Genomic DNA, 20,530 nt, shown 5'->3' with positions numbered 1-20,530 from the left:
AGCCAATTATTTTAAGCCAGTCTGACTTTCTTTCCTGAAAATGGACTTGTGCTTTCGGGTAGTGAGTTGAGGGTTTGTAAGTGACTATTTTCATTACTTTTCTGTTTTCTTTTTTGAAACAGGTGCAATTAAAATAGTAATATCTCTAGTATGTGTCTGGACTTCAGAATGCCAAGATCTTGAATGTTGTGGCATATGCATGAAGGTTATTCAGGCTGTGAAACATTCTTCTGTATCTTTTACTGTGAAAAATATCCTCGATGAGTACTTTCAGTGTACTTTTTTGGGGGTATCATTTTTCATTTGTTTTTTGTTGTTTGCCTTGAATTTTGGAAAGGATGCAGCTCTTCTGCCTGAGTTGCCCACTTTACTAGATCCTTTCCATAATCCCAAGCTCTTTTTGTGAAATCAGCTTCACTCTACCTGTACTTAATAAAACTAAGTGGCAGGGTTTCCATCAGAATGCCTCACTCATTTTCTTTGGTCTGGGTGTTTGGTGAAAAGTTTTTTGTTTAAATGAATTATGCTCTATCACAGAAACAAAGTTGGGTCATGTACCATGTACTAGTAACCCCCTGTCACAGATAGACTTGGTGCTTTTCCCTTCTCTTTCTTTTTGATTGGTTTTGTCTGAGTTGCTGCTGGTAGGTATCTATTCGTTCCAATGAAACAGAAGTCTGCTTTAGAGGCAGCAAGCAAAATGAGTCAGAGCAGGTTTCAATAAAAAACAGCTTGTTGTTTGGATTTTGTCCTATGCATACAGAAACAGGATATAGCCGATAGCCTGCCCTGCTGACTCTTTTTGCCTTTTGGTCTCTGAAATACAATGGCTGCAGAGATGACTGGTGTCAGCTAATGAGCTTTACTCGCAGTCAGAGCTCAAATGGGAAAGAAAATTTGTTTTTTGCACCCATGAGATTGTGTTTGGATCCATGCACACACACACGAGATCTTTTTCTGGCAGGACATTTGGACATGAATGTGCATGTGTTATTATGTTGGTAACTGACTATAATGAGTAACTACTTGGCATTTAGTTTTTAATAGGTTATTGTGATGGCAAACAACTGCAAGAAAGATACAGAACTGCAGATGGCACTTGTCTAGCTGAAACACCATAGAGCTTATTATCAATATTCTTCCAGGTATGTGAGTGGTTCCTAGCCAGGACAAAGCAGCAGTTTCTTCTCCTCCTTCTGTCTCAACCTATAACGCTTGGTGTGTAAATTTGTTGACTGTTACAGATTCCTCTAGCATTAAAGGAAATACATAAATACACAAATGGCCTGTCACCTGAATGTTTATGGAGGTAGGGTGGTAGATTGTAATGTCTCCTTCGGAGAAGACACCTGTGCAGCATGTAACTGAATCTTGACAGAGAGATCCTAACAAGAGCTATCACGTTACTAATCTTCATTTAATAAAAAGTCCTAAGCTTTTCTAAAAGCTTATTACCTGGGTACGTTAAGTGACATGGCTTGTATCTTCTTTTTGTCATCACCTTCTCTGTAGGAATTGTGTGACAATTGCATATGTTGTTGGCTATGAAGACTGTTTTTGAGAAGGGGGTTTAAAAATCAATAAGGGCAACTTACAAAGCCAGGCTTCAGTGGAATATGTTTTTCTTTTGAGGTTAAGAGTTTGTAAAGATATAGATGTTGTCCAATGATCACTTAAAGCAGAACTTTTAAATTTTAATTAGGGAAACAAAAGCAAGCAATGCAAAAGCAAACAGAATACAGTGATAGCCTCGCTAGGGATTTTAACACATTTATTACTACATAATTTGCTTTACTCCCTTGATATTCTGCTGTCTTGGGATCATTTAATTTTAATGACCTGGTTTTTTTCACCATTCAGCAATTATGTTTACTTTTCTTGTCAGTTTAATTCTACAATTTTTTTTTTGTTTTGTTTTAACAGCAGCTTATTTTCTATAACATTGTTTTTACCTTATGGCACAAATTTTATCTGTTTGCTTTGTATTCTCAGCAGAATGGGAAAGCAGTGACCGCTTAAGTGGAGCACCATGAATTTCTTGATTATGTTTCCAGATTTACAGGGTGTTTGGTAAGTGGTTTTGAATCATTTTATTATAAATGCCCGTGACAGGTTCTATTTATGTTTTAAATGAGACATACAATGAAATATTTAGGTTTTGGAAGTAGACAAAATGGTCCTTTAATTCTTAGCAGTATAGTGATGAGGCAGTTGTTAATATTAACAGTACATCTACAGACATCACGCATGATACCTTTTACTAGGCAACATACAGATACAGATGCCTAATGAGAAACAGCCCTTGCACCCAAAAGATTGCAATGGAAGGCAACAAACAGGTAAATAGTGAAGAGTACCAGAGGTATAAAGCCCAAAGCAGCACGTTGGTGTTGTCAGTCCTGAGTGTGCAGAAAGAAGGAGAAATATTGAGAAATCTTCAGTTTGTTTCTACTTGAAAAATGAAGAAGCGCTGTGTTCTTTTTATTTGCCTTTTGGATTTTGAGCTCTTAAACATACTTTTGGAACTTCATCTAGATCCAGGACAAGTGCAAAGCAGAATGTTTTTATTTAGAGTGTAAGAGATGTGGCATATTAAGGATTGAAGATTGACCTGCTGTATCACCCCTCCCACATCTCTTCATGTTACTTGGCTGTTACTGTGGAGCAATGACAGTGCTGCTGAAAAAAAATACATGTGCACCAAACAAATGGCAAACGGTGTGAGTTGCCATCTGTGGCATCTGCTGGTGTCTGATGCTCCTGCAGTCCCCTGGGCAAAAGAAATGAAGGTTGTTCTCTCAGCAGAATTGTGCTGTCACTCTGTGTACAACTGTACCTCATAAGCTAAAGAAAGCAGTCAGTACCAGCTTCGTGGGACCTTTGTTACTGCCCATCTTTGTTTGTGGAAGGCCTAGAGGATGGGGTAGAAGAACATTTTTAATACTGCATGAAACAGTTTGTTACAGATGAGGACTGAAGAAAATGGCCAAAAATGCAGTCGGAGCCCTTGGCTGAGCTATGCGGAGAGATGTTTTCCTTTTGTTTATGGAGCCAGGGTGCTGACAGCTTTAGAAGCACATGCTCAGAGAGATGAAACATTCATTATTTCCTCAGTGGAGAGGAAAAAAAAAAAAAGAAAAAAGAAACAAAAAAACAGACCCCAGAGTGCTACCAAATAGGAGATTAGAGAGTTATTTCTGTGTGTCATCTGCTAGTCTGGCACATGTGGTTGAAGACTTGATTTCTTGTTAATCAAATAGCCAGGAATGGCTGATAGCAGTTATCAGGTCCTGAACACCTGTATGCATTGTCTAGTAGATCGGAGCAGAAATACTTCTCTGGCCGAAATTTAGGTGAAGAAATACGTTTACAGATTTCAGTTAGGGATTTGGATTGGATGACTTGGATTTCCAAGTTATTTAACAATATTTGAGGCACTTGGCTAAAAGCAGAGTAGTACAAGAAGAAGCATGGATGGAATTTAGGCTCAAAAAGATGATGAATATGTGGGGATTGTAAGTGTGTAGGAATAATGTGTTCAGGAACAGGTTTTTGTACCCTACATGCAGGGTATAAAAACACACTAGACTCTGGAAACTTAGTACCTTACTTGTGACAAAAGATGATTGATTTTAACTCATTTTGAAAGTGGAAGGCATATACTTATTTGGTTTTTGATTGATTAAATGATAACTGTATCAGTAGTGCTTTGAGGTCTGTGGTCTTCTGAGCTGTGGGTTGTAACTCACGAATGCTTCTGGTTCCAAGGACAGCGAATTGCTAAGACAAGTAAGTGGTGCCAAGTTCTCTGTACTGATCTTATGTAATAAAAATAAGAGCGTAACTAAGTACCAGACACTGTTGCTTTTGAATCAGTCACTTAGTGCTGATGAAAAAGTCAATTGGGTATGTCCTAAAAAGTCTGCTTGTGAGCATTCTGGGCATGTACAGTAGAAGAAAAAGAAACCTAGGTCTGCTCCTGCATTTATTGAAATATATCAGTTGTTAGAGCACCTCTTGCTTTGAACAGATATAAAAAAGACTTGGAGAGGGTTAAGGCAGGTCAGATTCTAAACTAGTCCTAAATAGCTGCTAATGTGGGGTTTCCTGCGTTCACAAAATGAGAGGAAATAAGAGCATCTCTTGAATACAACTCAGTTTGGTAAGCCTTGGATTTTTATGGTTAAACTCTCAGCTACCAGTTGAAGGTACCTTGATGTCTAAATGGCTGTGTGGTTTTGAAACACATAACCAAATAGGTGGACTTCTCACTATTGCTACTGGAATCACAACAACAAGAAAGAAAGAGAGGAAAAAACAGTAAATGAAATAATTGTCTAATTGTGGCAAGAATCATCGGGAATCTGGAGGACGAGATCTCTTCAGTGACATTGGATTACAAATGTGCATTTTAAGTAAAGGAAATGGGAAAATGTTGATGGCTGTATTTTCAACTAGAAAGTGTACTCCTAGCAAAATTGGAATACCTCATGAAATCCTGTCAGCTTGTACAAATTTCTTTGCCTTTTCTCTATATCCTTTCAGTTCCTCCCCCACAGGCTAATTACTTCATAAGGAACTGTTTGCAGAATGAAATGTCGCTTTTAAAAATACTTTTCTTTCACCATTTTACATTTTGTTACGCATAGTTCAGTGTCAGTGGGATGTTTTTGTTGCAGCATTCAGAGAACATTCTGAAATTCAGTTTTAAAAAAGCAAACTTTTTAGTTTTGAAATAGTCTTTAAAGCATAGCTTCTGCATTTAGCACAGGTGAGTGTCTAGGGAAGGCAAACCATTTAACGGCTTATACTTCAGCATCCTTGCATAAAAGTGAAATGCTAAGGCTGTCTTGAGAATCACCACCTTGAGCCAGACAAACACTTGGGGACATTTTTATGCCTTCCTGGCGTTTATTCTGAGCACGTTTTTCAGTGCTTTGCTGAACTGGGATGAATGCAAGCATACAATTACATACAAAAATATTCTCAACAGTTTGCTGAATCATTCAGAAGCACAGGAAGATACAGGTTAGAAGGGACCTCCGGAGGTCATTTGATCCTTAGCTTTTTAATGAGAAAACATCTTTGGCAAATGCTTTTGGGGAAAGAAAAAAAAAAAAATACTGCAAAAAGAAATTGTCTCAATTATTAGCATATTAAATGTCACTCTACAACCAATACATGACATGACCTGCATGTCATGAAGCAGCCAACAGGGTGTATCCATTTAATTTGACTTTTAAAGAGCATAGTTTTACATGACAAAATATGTGATTCAAATTGTATTTCTTGTTGCAGTGAAACAATCTATCTTTCAGAGATTTGGTAGTTGTTCAGATCTAGAACCCAAAAGCAGAACAGATTATGTTATCAGACCCTGGATATTTTTCACCAGAAATCTCTGCATTTTAATCACATATATATGAACTGTGCCATAAGAAAATGGCTGTCCGGATAGAGCTGTATATGGTTTAGCCTTTTGCGTAAGAATGGGGAGACATAGCTATAAACTTCAGGAATCCAGACAAGTCAAACTTTGACAGGTAAAATGGGTCTCATTTTCTTAAAGTACAAGTGAAGGAAAAAGGACTGGATGGATGGAAGAGATGCAGGAGCTGTGGAATACCTAGGATTCCATAAACCCTTTGTAATGGGGTTTTCAACAGAGCACAGCAGGGTGAGGCATCCATATTTGATTAGATCCTTTGAAAACACCAGCCTAGCTATAATGCATTATAAACAAAAAACTGCAAAATCAGAGTTGTTGCTGCAGCTTTTTCCCACATTACTTCTTGGATATTTTCCTTATTTTATGGTAGCTCAAAAATGTACAAAGTTTGTGGCAGCACACCTTGAGAAGTTGTCAGTTTTCCTTGACTCTGTAAATCTGTCAAGATCAGAAAGGTACTCCAGTTTACTTGAAGGACTGCAGTTAGATGAACAAGGATGCCTCCTAAGCACTAGGAAATGACCTTACCTGGTAATTGGTCCCCAGAAATCCTCACAGGCTAACACATGGTGATGATCTAATCTTGTGGCAGATCTGCAAAGGCTGATCCTTCCCCTACCCTGCATGCCTCCTTGATTTCAGGAGCCTCACTGAGATGCTTTTGGGCTGCTTTTGTATGTGCTGAGCTCTGTCAGACCGAATAGGCCCTGACGGCATTTTCTCTCCTGCTACTATTAAGTTGCAGTATTTTAGGTGATTTATACTCCTCCCCCCCTCAAATGATAAACAAAACCAAATTGAGATAACCATAAAAAACGTAACACAAATGCCATTTTTCATCGTTTATTTCTCAAATTTTCACTCCTATTTATTTCTCAAGCTGCAACAACAATGAATATCACAGAATTAACAAGAAGGAAGGAACCAGAAAAGTGAGCAAAGAGAATGCGACTGAAGATGCTTTACTGGGTTGGTGTTCAGAAAGTCCAGGTGGAAGTAATATGAGTACAACCACATGAAGACCTAGGAACAGGTGAGCTAAGTTCAAATTTTCAGATTGTATCTCCAATATTTGAGTTACTGAGTGTAATGGAATAACAAATTGACAGGTTCTAGGAACAGGCTTATGCTTCACTGAAGCACCTAAAAGCGTAGTACCAAGAGTCCATTGCTAAACAGAAATAGAGTACAGTAAATCAAGAAGTGGATTTATTGGATTAGTTTAGCTTTTAGAAGAGGATGTTTTTATAAATTTCATTAGGAGGTGTTTTGGTGTATAGATAAACGTATTTTTTAATGCAACAGTAAAATAATATATTCTAAGGGAATAGTTTGGTCTGGGTGCCACGAGGACCAGGTGCTCCCCACAGAGGCTGAGGGGTGTTGTGGGGCTGGTAGGGCAGGCTCCTCACCAGCCAGGGCCTTTCCTGCTGCCCCCAGTCAGGGAGCTGGATGTGAAGCCAGGTTTGGCTGAGAGTCCAGATCATCAGAGAAGTTTATGGTGATGAGGCAGGTCTGAGATCAGGCCGGGAAGTCAGTCTGCAGGTGGGGGTTAGTGCCTGGACCGATCAGGCCCATGCCAGGCCCAGGCAGTGCTGCGATGCAGTGAGTGCCATAGTTTCAGTGAAGGATGAACACTGGCAGTGTCAGAGCAGCTCCTGGTGCTGGCTGTGGTGTCCCCACAGCTGTCTGAGAGCCTTTCTTCAGGGTCACCATTGGGAAGGGGGATGCCTTTGGCTGCATGGCGCAGAGCTGTCCTGAGCCCCAGCAGTCGAAACCCAAGGAAGGGGCATGTGCTCAGGGCCCTGCCAAGTCTCATGATCCCCTCCGCTATCCAGCTCCATGGTCTAGCTGGATGCTACACCAGCAGTGATATTTTTGTTGTCTGAGATCAGAAGAAAGTTGTAGGCATTAGTAACAACTAGCCTTACAAGCTGAAATGTTACCATAAATATTGTTCAAACAACTCTGTTTCAGCCACTCTGAGAAATTCATAGAAGCAAATGAAGGAATGTTCTCCTCTCCATCAGTGAGTGTCAGGTATAATTGTGTCAGGGTACATAAACATAGTTCTCTTCCTCTCTTACTTTGCAGTAAAGGGAAGGTAATCCCATTTTAATCAGGTCTTTGCTGCAGCTCAGTTCAAGAGTGGTGAGTCATCACTGACTGCAGGGGGGTTGTCCCTGGCTTAAGCTGGTGACAAAGAAGGCTGAATTTTGCTTCTTTCTTGTATTAAAGTTCAGGTAGTATGCAAGTTGCATATCTTTTTCTAAACAGAAACACATTGACATTTTTTATTTTGTTACAAATCCCTTACAGAACATGAATTTCACATCCCAGTAAAGAAATTCTGCTAGGCATGAATCTTTTAGAGAGTTCATAGCATGTTTCACTTAATCTCATCATTGCAGGGCTCTTCGAGATCCTCCATCATCAAATCTTGCTGGTTATTCATCCAATTTCCTTTCCGAACTGGCTTCCCCTCCACCTTGGCATGTTGACAAGCTTGATCCTGGGGTGTCTGGTAGGTGGCAGCTGGCAAAATGGCATTGCTTTGGCCTCGCTGGGAATAGATGTCCCTGTGAATGATCTTCCTAGAGCAGAGCTGAAGTTTAAAGGCTGCCTGAAAGCCTCTGCGAAAGTTTTCATTAAAGAAACCGTAGATGATGGGGTTGACACTGCTGTTGAAAAAGGCCAGCCAGTGAGCAAAAGGATAGATATAAATGTTGATGATCTGCAACTGGACATCTGACAGGTTGGCGTAGTCTGAGAGCATCATCAGAGTCCACAGGGGAAGCCAAGACAGGGTGAAAAGCAACGCTACGATAATGAGCATTTTGATGACTTTTTGTTTCTTCTTAGACATGCTGTGTCGCTGCTCCTGGCTGTGCTTTCCCACTGTGGGCATTGCTGTGTTAGAGAGAGCAATGCCTATCCTAGCATACATGATAACAATGAGCAACAGGGGAGCAAGATAGATGTTGGCAAACAGAACCGTTGTATAGATCTTTCTCATTCCTGCATTAGGCCAGTTCTCCCGGCACCAATATACAGGGCGGGTTTCATTGCCATAGCCAAGGATCACCCTGAAATGCTTCTCTTCTTGTACCTGCAACATGACTGCAGAAGGACACATGATTGTGATGGCCAGAATCCAGATGACTGTTATAATAATGATTGCAGTTGAGATGGTCAGCTTCTGTTTAAATGGATAAACGATGCATTGAAACCTGCAGCAAAGACAGCCAGGGGCATATGTGGAGAGAATGTTTAGAGAAGGTTTAATTAAACAGGCAAACACATACGTGGTTTTAAAATTGCATTATTTTTTTTTTTTAGAAGTATGGGTGGAATCATGCTGCGTAAACCAGTGGAGTTGCATTTAATTGTTCCATTTAAGAGTTTTGTTGAGAAAAACAATCTTAAAAAAAAGTCACATTTATTGTTAAAATTTCTTTGCTATGATCCGTCTCCTTATCAGCCTGCTGCTGTTGCTTCAGTTAACCATGGCAGCAGGTACCAGTGCTTCTGTTATCTTTTCTATTAGTTTAATAGCTGGGGAGCTAACCAACTCTAGGCAGCCAGGTATAGCCCAGCTGCACCATTTTTAAGAGATACCAGTTGAGGAACAAATTGCTGCGACTGCTCTTTAGACCTTGGCACACTTTTTTTTGTTTGTTTTGCTAGATTTAGGAGCTAAACCAACTTAATTTATTGCAGGGTTGCATGAATTAATGAATCCATCTCAGTATGATTGTGTGGCCTGAGGAAGATGGAAGTGACAGTTTGCCATTTCTGCATCATCTTACCTATCTATAGCAATCGCAACCAGAGTGAAGACAGAGGCAGAGACAGAGATTCCTTGGACCATCCCACTCATCTTGCAAACCATGCTCCCAAATGGCCATCCTGGAAGGAAACAGGCTATTGAAATTGCCTCCATTTCATTGCAGCACTATTCTTACATGCATAAGAGGAAATTTTTGCCCCAGAACTAGTACATTTATTTTGCTTTGGCAGGACACAGTAGGAGTTAGGGAGTCAAAAGTTATGTAAACAAATGCTTTGCCAAATGCCTAGTTAAGTTTCTGATATTCCAAAAAGCAGCAAAACAACATGTTGTGTTTTAATATCCCATTAAAACGGGATGTCAAGATAAGAAAGGGGATTGACCACTATAGTTGATTGCTCTCTTCATGTGGCTCATAGCATCCACTGAGACTTCCTAACATATAACCTAGTAGTGGGATAATCCATTGCTAAAGATGCTGGTTGTGGAAATCAGCAAGGACAGCCCCAGTCAGAAGGTGGGTTAGAGGCTTGTCTTCCTCACCTGTTCCATCCCCTAACTTGAAATGCCTATGGAGCTCCCTCAGAAATGGTAGTGTGCAAGCGGGGCTAGTGATGTCTCGGTTTAAGGTGAGCTTCGTGCTCTGTCACTAAACACGTTGCATAGTGAACCCCTTGAGCCCAACCTGCAAAATGAGGGCTTCACATTTTCCCATAGCTTTCTCACTGGGGTTTGGATTCTGAATGCCAGGGACAGAGTAAAAGAGCAATTTGTGTTGGTCACTGTCACATGCACTTAACACTTGGGTTCCTCAGGGAGGACTCAGAGATTAAGGCAAATCCCCCTCAAGCCCTTTTTGCTATGTGGTGTGAACTGGCATACCTGCAATGATGTTGTCCAGGAGAGTGGTGGGCATGCAGAAGATTCCCACCAGTAAATCGCTGACAGCCAGGTTTAAGATGAAAAGATTTGTGACTGTACGCATGTGTTTGCTCCTCAGAACAATATAGCAAACCACTCCGTTGCCAACCATACAAAGCAGGAAGATTAAGAGGTATGAGACGATGAAGACAGCTGCCACTGAAGGTTGATGAAGGTAGAAGTCCACGTAGGAGACGTTGCCTTCGAAGTAGAGGTACTTGTATGTCCCATTATAACTCAGCAAGTGAGGCCAATCGAATGAAGAATTTAAGTCCATTTTCTTACTCATGTTGTAATGTTCCTTGAAACATATTTTTGAAAAGGTCGTTGTAGTATGTTTGAAATGGATTTGAAGAAATGTGACTACTTTGGAAATGCAGTGTGCTGAAATTCATGCAAAGCTGTATGTATACTTGTCTCTGTGCACCTTACTTTAACGGTCCATGTTCTGCACCTCCATCCTCCCCAGACAGGAAAAGCAACAAATACTATTAGTTTGATTTTACAACGCAGGCATATAAAAGTGACCAGTAAGACTACTAAAGTTTTTTTTTTCTTTCTGCAATCTCCATAAATGAAGTCCTTCCCTTCACAAAGAAGAGTAAAGCCAGGCAAGATGTAAACAAGCCTATGGTGATGTGTCAAGTAAACAAAGAAACAACCTAAGCAGTTTATTTCGAGGGGAAAAAAATCAGAATTCTTGAGAAATCCATTTATTCAACAGCTTGAATAATCTAACGCTTAGGTAACAGTGAGGCTGCTGAGCCATTAAAAACAGTAATTAAATTAAAGCTTTCAGAAGGCACCAACGTTCTGCCTGAATGTATCCAAATCCAGTCCCATTTAACTGAAAAGGAGATATTTATGTGTACAACTGATATTAGGCCACAATTGATTTTGCTTTCCTGCTTACAATCTGTGTAGATCAGGAGAAAAGTCAGGAAACATAGAATACTTCTGGGTTTAAAATGTACAGAAGCATAAGATTTGTTTTCTAGCTCTGCTGCTGAATTTGTGTGATTTGAGGGAATTCATAATCTCTTCATGTTGTGGTTTAATTGTTAAAAAGCCTGGGTAATACTTTTCCCACATTAGGTATTCGCTCTGTAAAGAAAATATTTTATTAGAGTATTACATTGCAGTTGGCAAAATCTACAGGCTTTTTCTTGGAGACACTTATTTTCAGGTCTGAACTCTCTTGAAATTGATATCTTCTCTGTTTCAAGCCTCAAGTATCTATACCTTTTGTGTTGTAGTAGCAATGTTTTTACTGGTGGGATGGTTCAAAGATAAGGGGTACAAGACTCTTTATTAGACCACTTGGTATTGGTGCAAGAATCACTTTATCAGGTACAGAATTTGTGTGCCTTGAACTTACTAACTTCCAAACATAACTCACTGAACTTAACTTTGTAGGCTACGAACTATTTTCTTGCCTTGTAAAACCTATAACTCTACATGACACTGCACCAAAATTCTAAATCAAATCTTAACCATGGCAAACTTTTAACATGTTTATTATATATATAGAAATTGTATCAGCCTCCTGTAACAAGTCAGCACTGGCTTCTTGATATTTACAGTTGACACCAGGTAACATAACTTGCGAGAAGCATTCAAATATATTTTTCCACATTGATTTTATCTGCCAGATGGAGACTTTGAAACTTAGGTAAAGGGAGCAGGGAAAATGATCACATTTCCGTCTGCTGATTGCTTTTGTATGGCACTTAATTAAAATGGGCTCTGGGGTTATATTTCTTAAACAGGCGTATTTATATAGATACCTAAAGGGGCAGAAGGAAGGAACTGTCCCTGACTTAAAAGAATAGCAAAACTAACTCCTGGCAAAAGGCACCGAATTAATTTGTGGGTGCAGGTGACTTCAGAACACTTCCCAAATTCTTCACTATAAATGGCATTTAAATTGAGGCACAAGGATCCAAATCCTGATGAGGTTGTACATAAGAGAAACAAAGTGCTGACTTTATCTCTTTCCTTATGAAAGAAAATTCAGAGCGGGGCCTTTTTTGTGCAACTATGGTTTCAGCTGCCTCCCCAGATTCCAAATGCTGAAGGTGTTTTTTCCCATATTTATGGAGTAACAAAAGAAGGTGATATTCTGCTGTCATTTCTAGTATAGCAGCCCTCTCCCCAGAAAAAGAAAATGAGTGTTAGGTAATGTTGCCAAAAGGATAGGGTATTTTTCTTCATTATTCTTGCTGGGTTTTACTTGAAGACTTTCTAATTAAGATTCTGTCTCTGCCTGTTTTTCCCTGGTACATTTATTCACATCTGTTTGTCAGGAAAGTACTGCAGGGTTTTTTTTGTTTGTTTGTTTGTTTTTTTTTGTTGTTGTTGTTGTTTGTTTTTTTTGATATATATTTTGCTTGTCAATGAAATTCAGCAACATCAAAACCTCTATAAGTGCTTTACTTCCAGTAACAAATGCAGAACAAATCTTGTTTGGAACAAGCAGAGTAGTGAAAAAAATAGTTTTATCGTATCTTCTGTCTTTTTAGACGTCAGTAACAATACAATGTTTGCAGTGGGTCTGTATTTTTATATATTCTTTATATATTTTAACAAATCAGTATATACAAACTAGCCGTACTAGTTGTATGTTCTCTTTGGTTGCTCTTATGCAGAAAGACTGTATTTTTGAATTTTTTTTAAATTCAAAATAGTTTCAAAACAACTGAAAATATTTTTATTCAAATATTTAATGTATCCGATGTTTTAACTAGACAGAGATCAGAGTCAGCTACTGCAGAAGGTTTTTTGATGCCAATTTTATTATTCACTTAAGAAAGCAGTTACTAATGAAGTTGCATACAAACATGCCCAAGATGAACAGTGAGAGCAGAATTCAAAAATAAACATTAGGCAATAGCTTACACCGTTCACTTAATCACAGATTTGGAGCTGTGCTTTATAAATCTGAGAAGGTGCTATGTCACTAAAATCCCATTTAAAGCTCAGCATCTCTTGTGCTCCCTTTTGGCTCCTGACAAGAAATAGATTTATTGTTGCTCACTTTGCTCCTCTACCCCAGACAGCTTCTTAGGGTAGTAAAGTGCAGGAGGCCAAGTTCTCCGTGCCCAGGGAGATGACAGTCTAGATGAGAGGCAGTGCTTATCATATGCGCTTCCTTCACCAGGAAAGGCAGTGGGGTGACCTTTCTGCTTGGCATGGCTATTCTGGGTATGGCCCAAACACGTACCAGCAATCTAAACTGTCAGCGTTTGGCCTGTAACTCTAAGTCATTTATAAGGCTGCCATCAACAGTATTAATCAAGTTAGAAATGCGAGGGTTCTTGGGTTCAGCCACCGTTATCCGATGGCTAGTGCTGAGAGTAAGCAAGAGTTTGGTTTAACAGTGGAGGTGTAATAGGAATGGAGCAGACGGTGCCAGTAATCTGACACTTGGTATATGTTTGGAGCAAACAAAACAACAGATGAAGGTCCCCTAGACTAATTGCTGCATTTCACACAGTAAATACAGTGGTGTGAGAAAATGGGAGTTCTGCTCTACACGGAGCAAGCACGAGACTAGTGCTCTTGGTAGGTGTCACGCCCAGCTTTTGGGTTTGGCAAAGAGTAGCAATCCAATCCCAACCCGAAGTTTGGAAAAAGTCAGGCCTCTTGCCATCTAACAAAAATAGATGTGTGTTTGGCTTCTTTTTTTGTTGGTTTCTCTGAGGTTCCACCCAAGTTCATGCTCTCCAGCATTTCTCTGCAATAAGAAGAGCTACAAATGTATTTATTTTTACTGTAAATGGAAGCTAATTTCTTCCATATTCCCTTGCCTTCCAGAAGTAGTGCTTTAAGGAAGATATTCCAGTTTGGGGAAGCTTGCGTTTGCCTCACATTGTGTTCCCAGTCCTCATGACAGACAGGACCTGTGCTGTCATGAGGCAGCACTACCAATGAGGTAGGGGTGGCTTTCCTTCCTTGCTTCCAGCAGTATGGCTTTTTGAGGGGTTGCTGATGATTTGAGGGAGAGGTTCTTTATCATTCTGTGGTAGAAGAACATGTTCTTCTGTGTAATAACAGGAGGAGTATCTATGGTTCAGATTTTATTGCTACTTAGTACCATATATACACAACAGTTCACAGGCTATACAGGTCTTTGCTGGGCATTTTACAAGTTGCTACACAGTTAGTACTGATATGAAACTTTGGTCCCAGGAATACAAAACCTTGTGGGTCATTCTTATGCAGTAGCAGTATTTCAATGAATTCAATTGAATTCTGTTCATTAATACAACTGAAATTATCCCTTTTCATATTAAAAGCATAATTTTAGAATACTTTACATATTAATTATTCTTTGGATGCTTTTCTTGGATTTGGTCGCTTTCTAACAATGTGTTTATAAAGCAACCATTTTCAATCTCTTCAGTAAGGAACTCTGGAATAGTTTTTGTTTGTAACTGATGAACAAGAAATTGCAAACAACCTCAAGGCACAATTGGAGCTCTGCCTGTTTGTCTTACACAGACTGATCACAGTTGCACAAATGAAACTTTGTACCACTGAAGCTGTACCAAATACAGTGAACTTGCCGTACAAATACTGTATTTTGCCATCTCCTGTAAGAGACACAAACTTTTATTATATTGAAGCAGAGGGGGATAGGATTGGCTGGAAGAAGAAATGAGGGTAGTGCATTGTGTTTTAACAAGCTAAACAGACAGTGATAAATAATTGAGTGAGGTATAGAAGATGGCAGTCCAAGTCATCTAAGAAAAGGGAAAAAATAATGCAATGCATAAATATCATAAGATGATGAATAAAAGCAATTTGCTTCCACATGGTAATTTGATAAGGGCATGGCCTCAGTACTTTAATATGCCAGAGGAAAATCTGCAAAAAAAAATAAAGCAAGAGCCTCAACTATTGAAAAATTGCCCACGCATTGTTTTTAAAACATGCTAGACTGATACACTAGTGAAATGTCAATGACAATGTCCGTAGACAAATATGCAGGATTAAGTCAGTGCAACCAGGACAGTCTTATGCCATCAAATATGGAAAATTAATCTTCCCATATAACAATTCAAGGTAATTATGAAGTCAACGTAATTACTTTTATGTTGACCACACAGAAGAATTCTGGCAACCATGGGAGCCAGCCAATACTGTTTCACCTCTGTGTACAACCATTTGTTTCTGTTATCCTAATTTGTGCATGTGAAATCTCATCACAGAATCCTCTGGGGGCTTAGAAGAGGAAACAATGATAAGGAAACTTTGAAAAACTTAAAGACAGACATTAGGGAAAAAGAAAATGTACTGTGGTAAGTGCTAAAAGAAGTGTTGTCTTTGTCCAGAGCTCTACACTCAGTGATGGGTTAACTGCAGAAATTCCCTGGAGATCTTTTCCCTGGAAAATGAGAGCGTCTCTGTTCTGCTGAAAAATGAGAAAATCCTTTCAAAATGCAGACATTGTGGGGTGGCAAAAAAAAAAGCAGCGCCTCATTCTATAAATATATTGAAAACAAAGAAAAGATGCACAGGTTATCCTATACCTTAGTGGATCTGAAGTGTTACTGACAGAAGTCCAAACTGTTCTTGCCTACAAAATCATGAGAGGGTCAATTGTGGACATTATTAGTAGTTATTTGTAACAATTAAGTGGAGCATGTAAAAGAATGTGAGAATGGCAAATGGTCGTAAGATCTTTGCCTTTATGAAAAAAGATGTTTGGAGTAAGGGGAAAGACACCTATCGAAGCAACAGCAAGGAACAAGGTCTAATCGCCAACCAGGCACTTTGGCTGCACATTACCATTTCATATGGAAAAGAGCCTAAATTCAAAAAGCTGTTCAACGAGGGCAACTTACAGAGCAGTATTCAGTGAAGGAAAAAAAATGTGAACTAGTTGTGTGTCAATACTAGGTACAAGGATCTATGGTTTGTAGGAAGTTACTAGCTGAAAGTCAGGCAGTAGCAGCATAACACTGCAAAACAAGTACTCTATAGTGCGTAAGTGTGACAATAGTTGACTAAACACATGGGATACCTCCAGTGTTGTTGATTACCTAGGGCTCACCTGATCTGTTGCATGTAGATTTGGTCAATTTAATTCAATGCAGACTTGGACCAAGTGGAGGAAGTCTAAAAGAAAGCTACAGGAAAGATCGAGGGGCTCAAGAGTACAACAGAGGGAAACAGTGGAAGTTATAGGGCCATTTCATCTAAAGAAAAAGAAATATTTACAAAGGGATGGCAATACATTCTTCCATTTTATTAATGGTTTCAGAACTACATCATAGCATCGTACATTTCAAAAAGGTTGGATGTGAAGGGCATGTATCTGCAATACATTGTAAGCAGGACTCATCTCTCCCTTCTCTTTCAAAAGGAAGAAGTCCTCAACAGCCGGAGATCAAGTTCCAGCCTGAGGTTCATGAAGCATGCAACAGGCAGAAGTGCAGAAACTTCCCAATAAAACACAGCATCTGGATTTGCCAAGTTAAATGCCACAAGCAAAAGTGTCTTTGTCAAGAAAAGATTTCATTATGGAGTACAGTTAACTTCTTGGAACTTGTTACAAAGTATGTTTTAACTTGATATTGCACTTAATGTCATTTTCCACTACAAGCAGAAATGCTTAGTCTGTACTAATTCATAAATACCCTTAGAGTTTGTACGTAGCAATTCCAAATAGAGTACTTTGGAAGTTAACATTTCCTTTACCTTTTCATACATCTTAGTTTCATGGTCATTTGTACAAAATACCTATGATTTTCTTATCTCAAATTAAATACTGAGTATGTCACAAGGAAAGGGCAGGCTTTCAGCTAAGAAAAAAGCTATGATAGAAAAGACTAAAACCATCAAGTTGAAACAGAAAATTGATTCTTACTGCCATATATGTCCAGGAACCAAAAGTATGAGAAATTTTTTTCTCGTTGCATAAGTGGACAATTCCTGGGAGACATACCAAGCTTGAGATTCCATGCAGAGCTCTAATGAATGGGCTTGAACTGTCTGTCTTCTAACAGTCATCTGGGAAATCTGAGTTGGGACCAAAGGAAATATTTTGTCAGATTTATTGGGTTGGTTGTTTTTTTCCTTATTGTTGTTTTTCATCTTACTTTTCCTGCCCTAATTACAAAGGGCAATGCTATCAGTAGGAGTGCTGTAATAGACAAAACAACTTAACTGTCAATTACTCATCCACTTAGGCAAGGATTATAAAACCCTTTGCCAAAAAGCCAGATTCAAATGTAAATCAAAGGATGGTATAGCAGGTGAGGCATTCACAGCAAGTTTGTTGTGTGTCTTGAGCACATCAAATTTTCACTTTGCTTCATATTTCTAGCATTCAAATATTGCACAGCTTAAATCAAATAACATTTTTATTGCCACACTGAATGAAGAATATGAATGCTGAAAATTTACAATAGGAAAGCCTCGCTCTAACCAACCATTTTCTGCCTTTTGCTATTAGGTGACCTTAAGGCACCCATGTGCATTCTCTTTAAACGTGACTTCTACCACTTTGCCCAGAAAGATTCCAGATGTGAAGTTCCCAGTTAGAGTATAGGTCAAACCTGGGATAAAAGCTGGTCAGTTAACTTGTTTGGCTTTTTTATCCATCATGAAGCTGCATGCCATGCCACACAGGAGACAACAGGGACTAATAGGATAAACACAGATACAGTGACAGGGCTTTTGTGTTAGCTGATAGGGTTCTTGGTTACACAGTAAAGTGTGATTACTTAATGCTTTGATAGCAAAGGCACACAAAGTGTTTTATGTGTACATGTTATATTTGATGGCTGTACATTACCATACGTGAATTGATAGACAAGTAGAGTTTAGTTGAGCTAAGTTTAACTATTGCTTCTCATTATAATATTTCTGTTGCTTAATGCTTAGTCAGCCTTTAAGGTTCTGAGTTTGTAGTGTTTCCTCTTGATGTCTCACAGGCTGTTTTACATCTGAACTAAAACCTCAGCCAACTGTTCCCCAAAACAAGATTAAAGAAAGATTTCCCCCATGCAGGCACATTTATCCAGCCACTTTATTAAGAAGCCTAGCAAGTCCTGAGATATATTAGCTCCCTTATACTTGGAAATGGCTTTTGCCATTTACTCAACTGTTCCCCTAAGACCACTCATATCCCCAGTCTCAGTCTTGAATTTATTTGCAGCCTCTTTGCAACTAAGCAATCTAAGGAGTCTTTTTACCCTTAGTCCTCTCCACCATCAGCAGGATGCAAAAAAAGGATGACACTACCACTACTGTCAGCAGCACAGGAGGAAAAGAATTTTATCAGCTAAGCGCTCATTAAGTAAACTGCAGGGAAGTCATATAACCCATTCAGTACAGGACATAGCTTGCTTAGGATAAACACGACTTCTGCCCAAGCCCTACATTGATAGCTACAGAGTCAGAAGCCTAGCACATATGGGAGAGAATATGCCTAAGAGATGCACAATAACTAACTGAAAGCTATCAATTTGTATTGAGGCTAAGTTAAAGCACACACTTGATGTGTTTTCTGTTATGTCACGATAGCATTCTCATCCTCTTGATGCAGTGTTATACAGAAAATAAGGATTTTAAAAATAGACCTTTGTAAGTTTCTGTAGTTTACCTGGTGCTTAGTACAAACACCTCTCTCACTCAAGAGATGACCCTTTCGGAGGGGTTCCCACCACCCCCAGCTGTTATCTAGCACTACCAAGAGGGGTGTTGGACTTACTCTACGAGAGGAATGAAGACAATTCAAATCATGACTGCAGAAAGCAAGAAGTGTACTCACTCCTTCTTACCTTTGCTCAGAGATGTGCATTTCGTAGAGAAGTAATGAGATTCTCATTAAATTCAGTGGGTCTTCGGGGCTCTTCACAGAAAGTGCTGCAGAAAAAGACTAATATAGCAAGAGCAACATTCTCCCTGATCACCAGTGCACGCACAGCAACCAAGTGCAGTTGTGTTAACACTGTTGTGATAGCAGGTAGCAAGCCTTTTGGATTGATCTCTTCTCCTTAGCTAAGGAGAACTGAGCAAAAATGTCCACTGCTCCTGCAAGCCAGACATCAAATATAATATGCTTGGTGCCATCTGAATATTCCCCTCACACCTTGCTCCATTTGCCACATTTTTTTTAAGACATTACTTGAACTCAGAAGAGGGAAATAAGTACCTCAAACACACTGGTAGAGAAGCTTTTGATAGAATAAAACTATTTTAAGTCCTCCTGAGGTCTAATCTTCAGGAAGCAGCTTCCCATCCATGATAGGAAATTGGCTAGGGAACCCAGTAAAAGTAACATGAACCAGTCTGAGCTCTTTCACTGGAAAGAGACTCCCCTGAGCACTTAACAGTGAGTGTTTTGGATTAAGCTGTACGAACAGATAAATATTCACCTCTAGGCTTTTTGCAATACTATGTTGCTACTGTCAGATGTGCCTCCTAAATAGCCAACTGTCAGGCACAGCAGCTGACTTGTAACATCCCCAGACCTTCAATATGGGCTGAATCATCTCATGTGCTGGTTAAGGCCTATTCCTTGCCTGTTCAACCCATCAAATTCTTCATTTCCCAGCTCATACCAGAGTGACGGTGTTGCAGTTGAAAGACAGAGGTCGTAGTTCTGCCTCACATTTGATTATGAAATTATGAACCATGTCCAAAACATTGTGCTTGATGATGTGGGGCTTGACATACCAGCACAGAGCAATCTTCCCTATTTCCAAGCATACAGTTTACTGCAGGTGACAGTGTGCTTCCTAGGTTTCACTGGTCCATGCAATGACATGGTACTCAAAGTGAAGCCTTTGAGTAGTAAAGAGGTTAACTACTCGGTTCAGTAGTCTAAGAAGTTAAAAGCAATTTGCTCTACAAGTTTTTCAGCTGTCCATGTCCAATACTACCTTTTCCTGATGAGTTTTTGTGCTGATACATTGTAGTAAAAAAAAACTCAGGATCTGATTGACAGCTGACAAGTTCCTCTTCCTGTGGCAAACAGTGTAAAAAGCAGTGTTAAGTCAAAAACCTTTACTCTGTGCAAACAAATTAAGAGGTATAAACTCAAAAATAGTGCTTGGGGCAGCTTCCTAAAGTGCTGCGTTGAATCCAAAGATACAAGCTTTTAAAACTAAACAGGATAGTGTTTATTATAAAACAAAAGTCTTGGACAATAGAAGTTAGCCATATTTATTACGTCAGCTCATAAATGGCTTGTTGTAAGACACAGCTTGAAAAGATGCAAAAGATACTTTTTTTACGTATGTACTTTCCCAGAAAATTGGTTTCTAGCTGGAATTTAAGAAGTGGAATGAAGCATCTTGTACTTCTCCACCTGCTTTATTCCCACCCAAGAACATGTGAGCTGCCAGTCAGCAGTC

General features: G+C 39.4%; 1 protein-coding gene and 2 long non-coding RNA genes across 4 annotated transcripts; 2 read left to right on the top strand and 1 right to left on the bottom strand.

Moving 5' to 3' along the window:
- Window positions 1-271: 271 nt before the first annotated feature.
- LOC121069895 lies at window positions 272-9,528 on the top strand. Its single transcript, XR_005819734.1, has 5 exons — window positions 272-2,070; window positions 6,330-6,482; window positions 7,427-7,478; window positions 7,861-7,973; window positions 9,170-9,528. It is a non-coding gene; the product is annotated as an uncharacterized LOC121069895 (long non-coding RNA).
- On the bottom strand, window positions 7,441-10,449 carry NPFFR2 (neuropeptide FF receptor 2). The gene is made up of 3 exons (XM_040556415.1): window positions 10,122-10,449; window positions 9,259-9,358; window positions 7,441-8,679 (listed from the first exon to the last, which is right to left on the bottom strand). The coding sequence occupies exons 1-3, from the start codon at window positions 10,447-10,449 to the stop codon at window positions 7,839-7,841; spliced, it is 1,269 nt and encodes a 422-aa protein (XP_040412349.1). The 3' UTR covers window positions 7,441-7,838.
- LOC121069894 lies at window positions 9,545-17,996 on the top strand. Of its 2 annotated transcripts, XR_005819733.1 has the most exons (5): window positions 9,545-9,756; window positions 10,240-10,374; window positions 13,977-14,094; window positions 15,374-15,463; window positions 16,531-17,996. It is a non-coding gene; the product is annotated as an uncharacterized LOC121069894 (long non-coding RNA). The 2 variants fall into 2 exon arrangements; XR_005819732.1 differs by lacking the exon at window positions 9,545-9,756 and having other exon boundaries at window positions 9,818-10,374.
- Window positions 17,997-20,530: the final 2,534 nt, after the last annotated feature.

Source organism: Cygnus olor, chromosome 4, assembly GCF_009769625.2.
Source record: "Cygnus olor isolate bCygOlo1 chromosome 4, bCygOlo1.pri.v2, whole genome shotgun sequence".
NCBI classification, from domain to species: Eukaryota; Metazoa; Chordata; class Aves; order Anseriformes; family Anatidae; genus Cygnus; species Cygnus olor.
The sequence above is the reverse complement of the archived record's forward strand: the minus strand, read 5'-3'. Positions and strand labels throughout refer to the sequence as shown.

Excerpts from the sequence above, each read along its gene's own strand:
- NPFFR2 (XM_040556415.1), bottom strand. The coding sequence starts at position 10,449 with ATGAGTAAGAAAATGGACTTAAATTCTTCATTCGATTGGCCTCACTTG. Across the intron at positions 9,359-10,121 it reads CCTGGACAACATCATTGCAG|GATGGCCATTTGGGAGCATG; the intron begins GTATGCCAGTTC and ends GTTTCCTTCCAG. Across the intron at positions 8,680-9,258 it reads GTTGCGATTGCTATAGATAG|GTTTCAATGCATCGTTTATC; the intron begins GTAAGATGATGC and ends TCTTTGCTGCAG.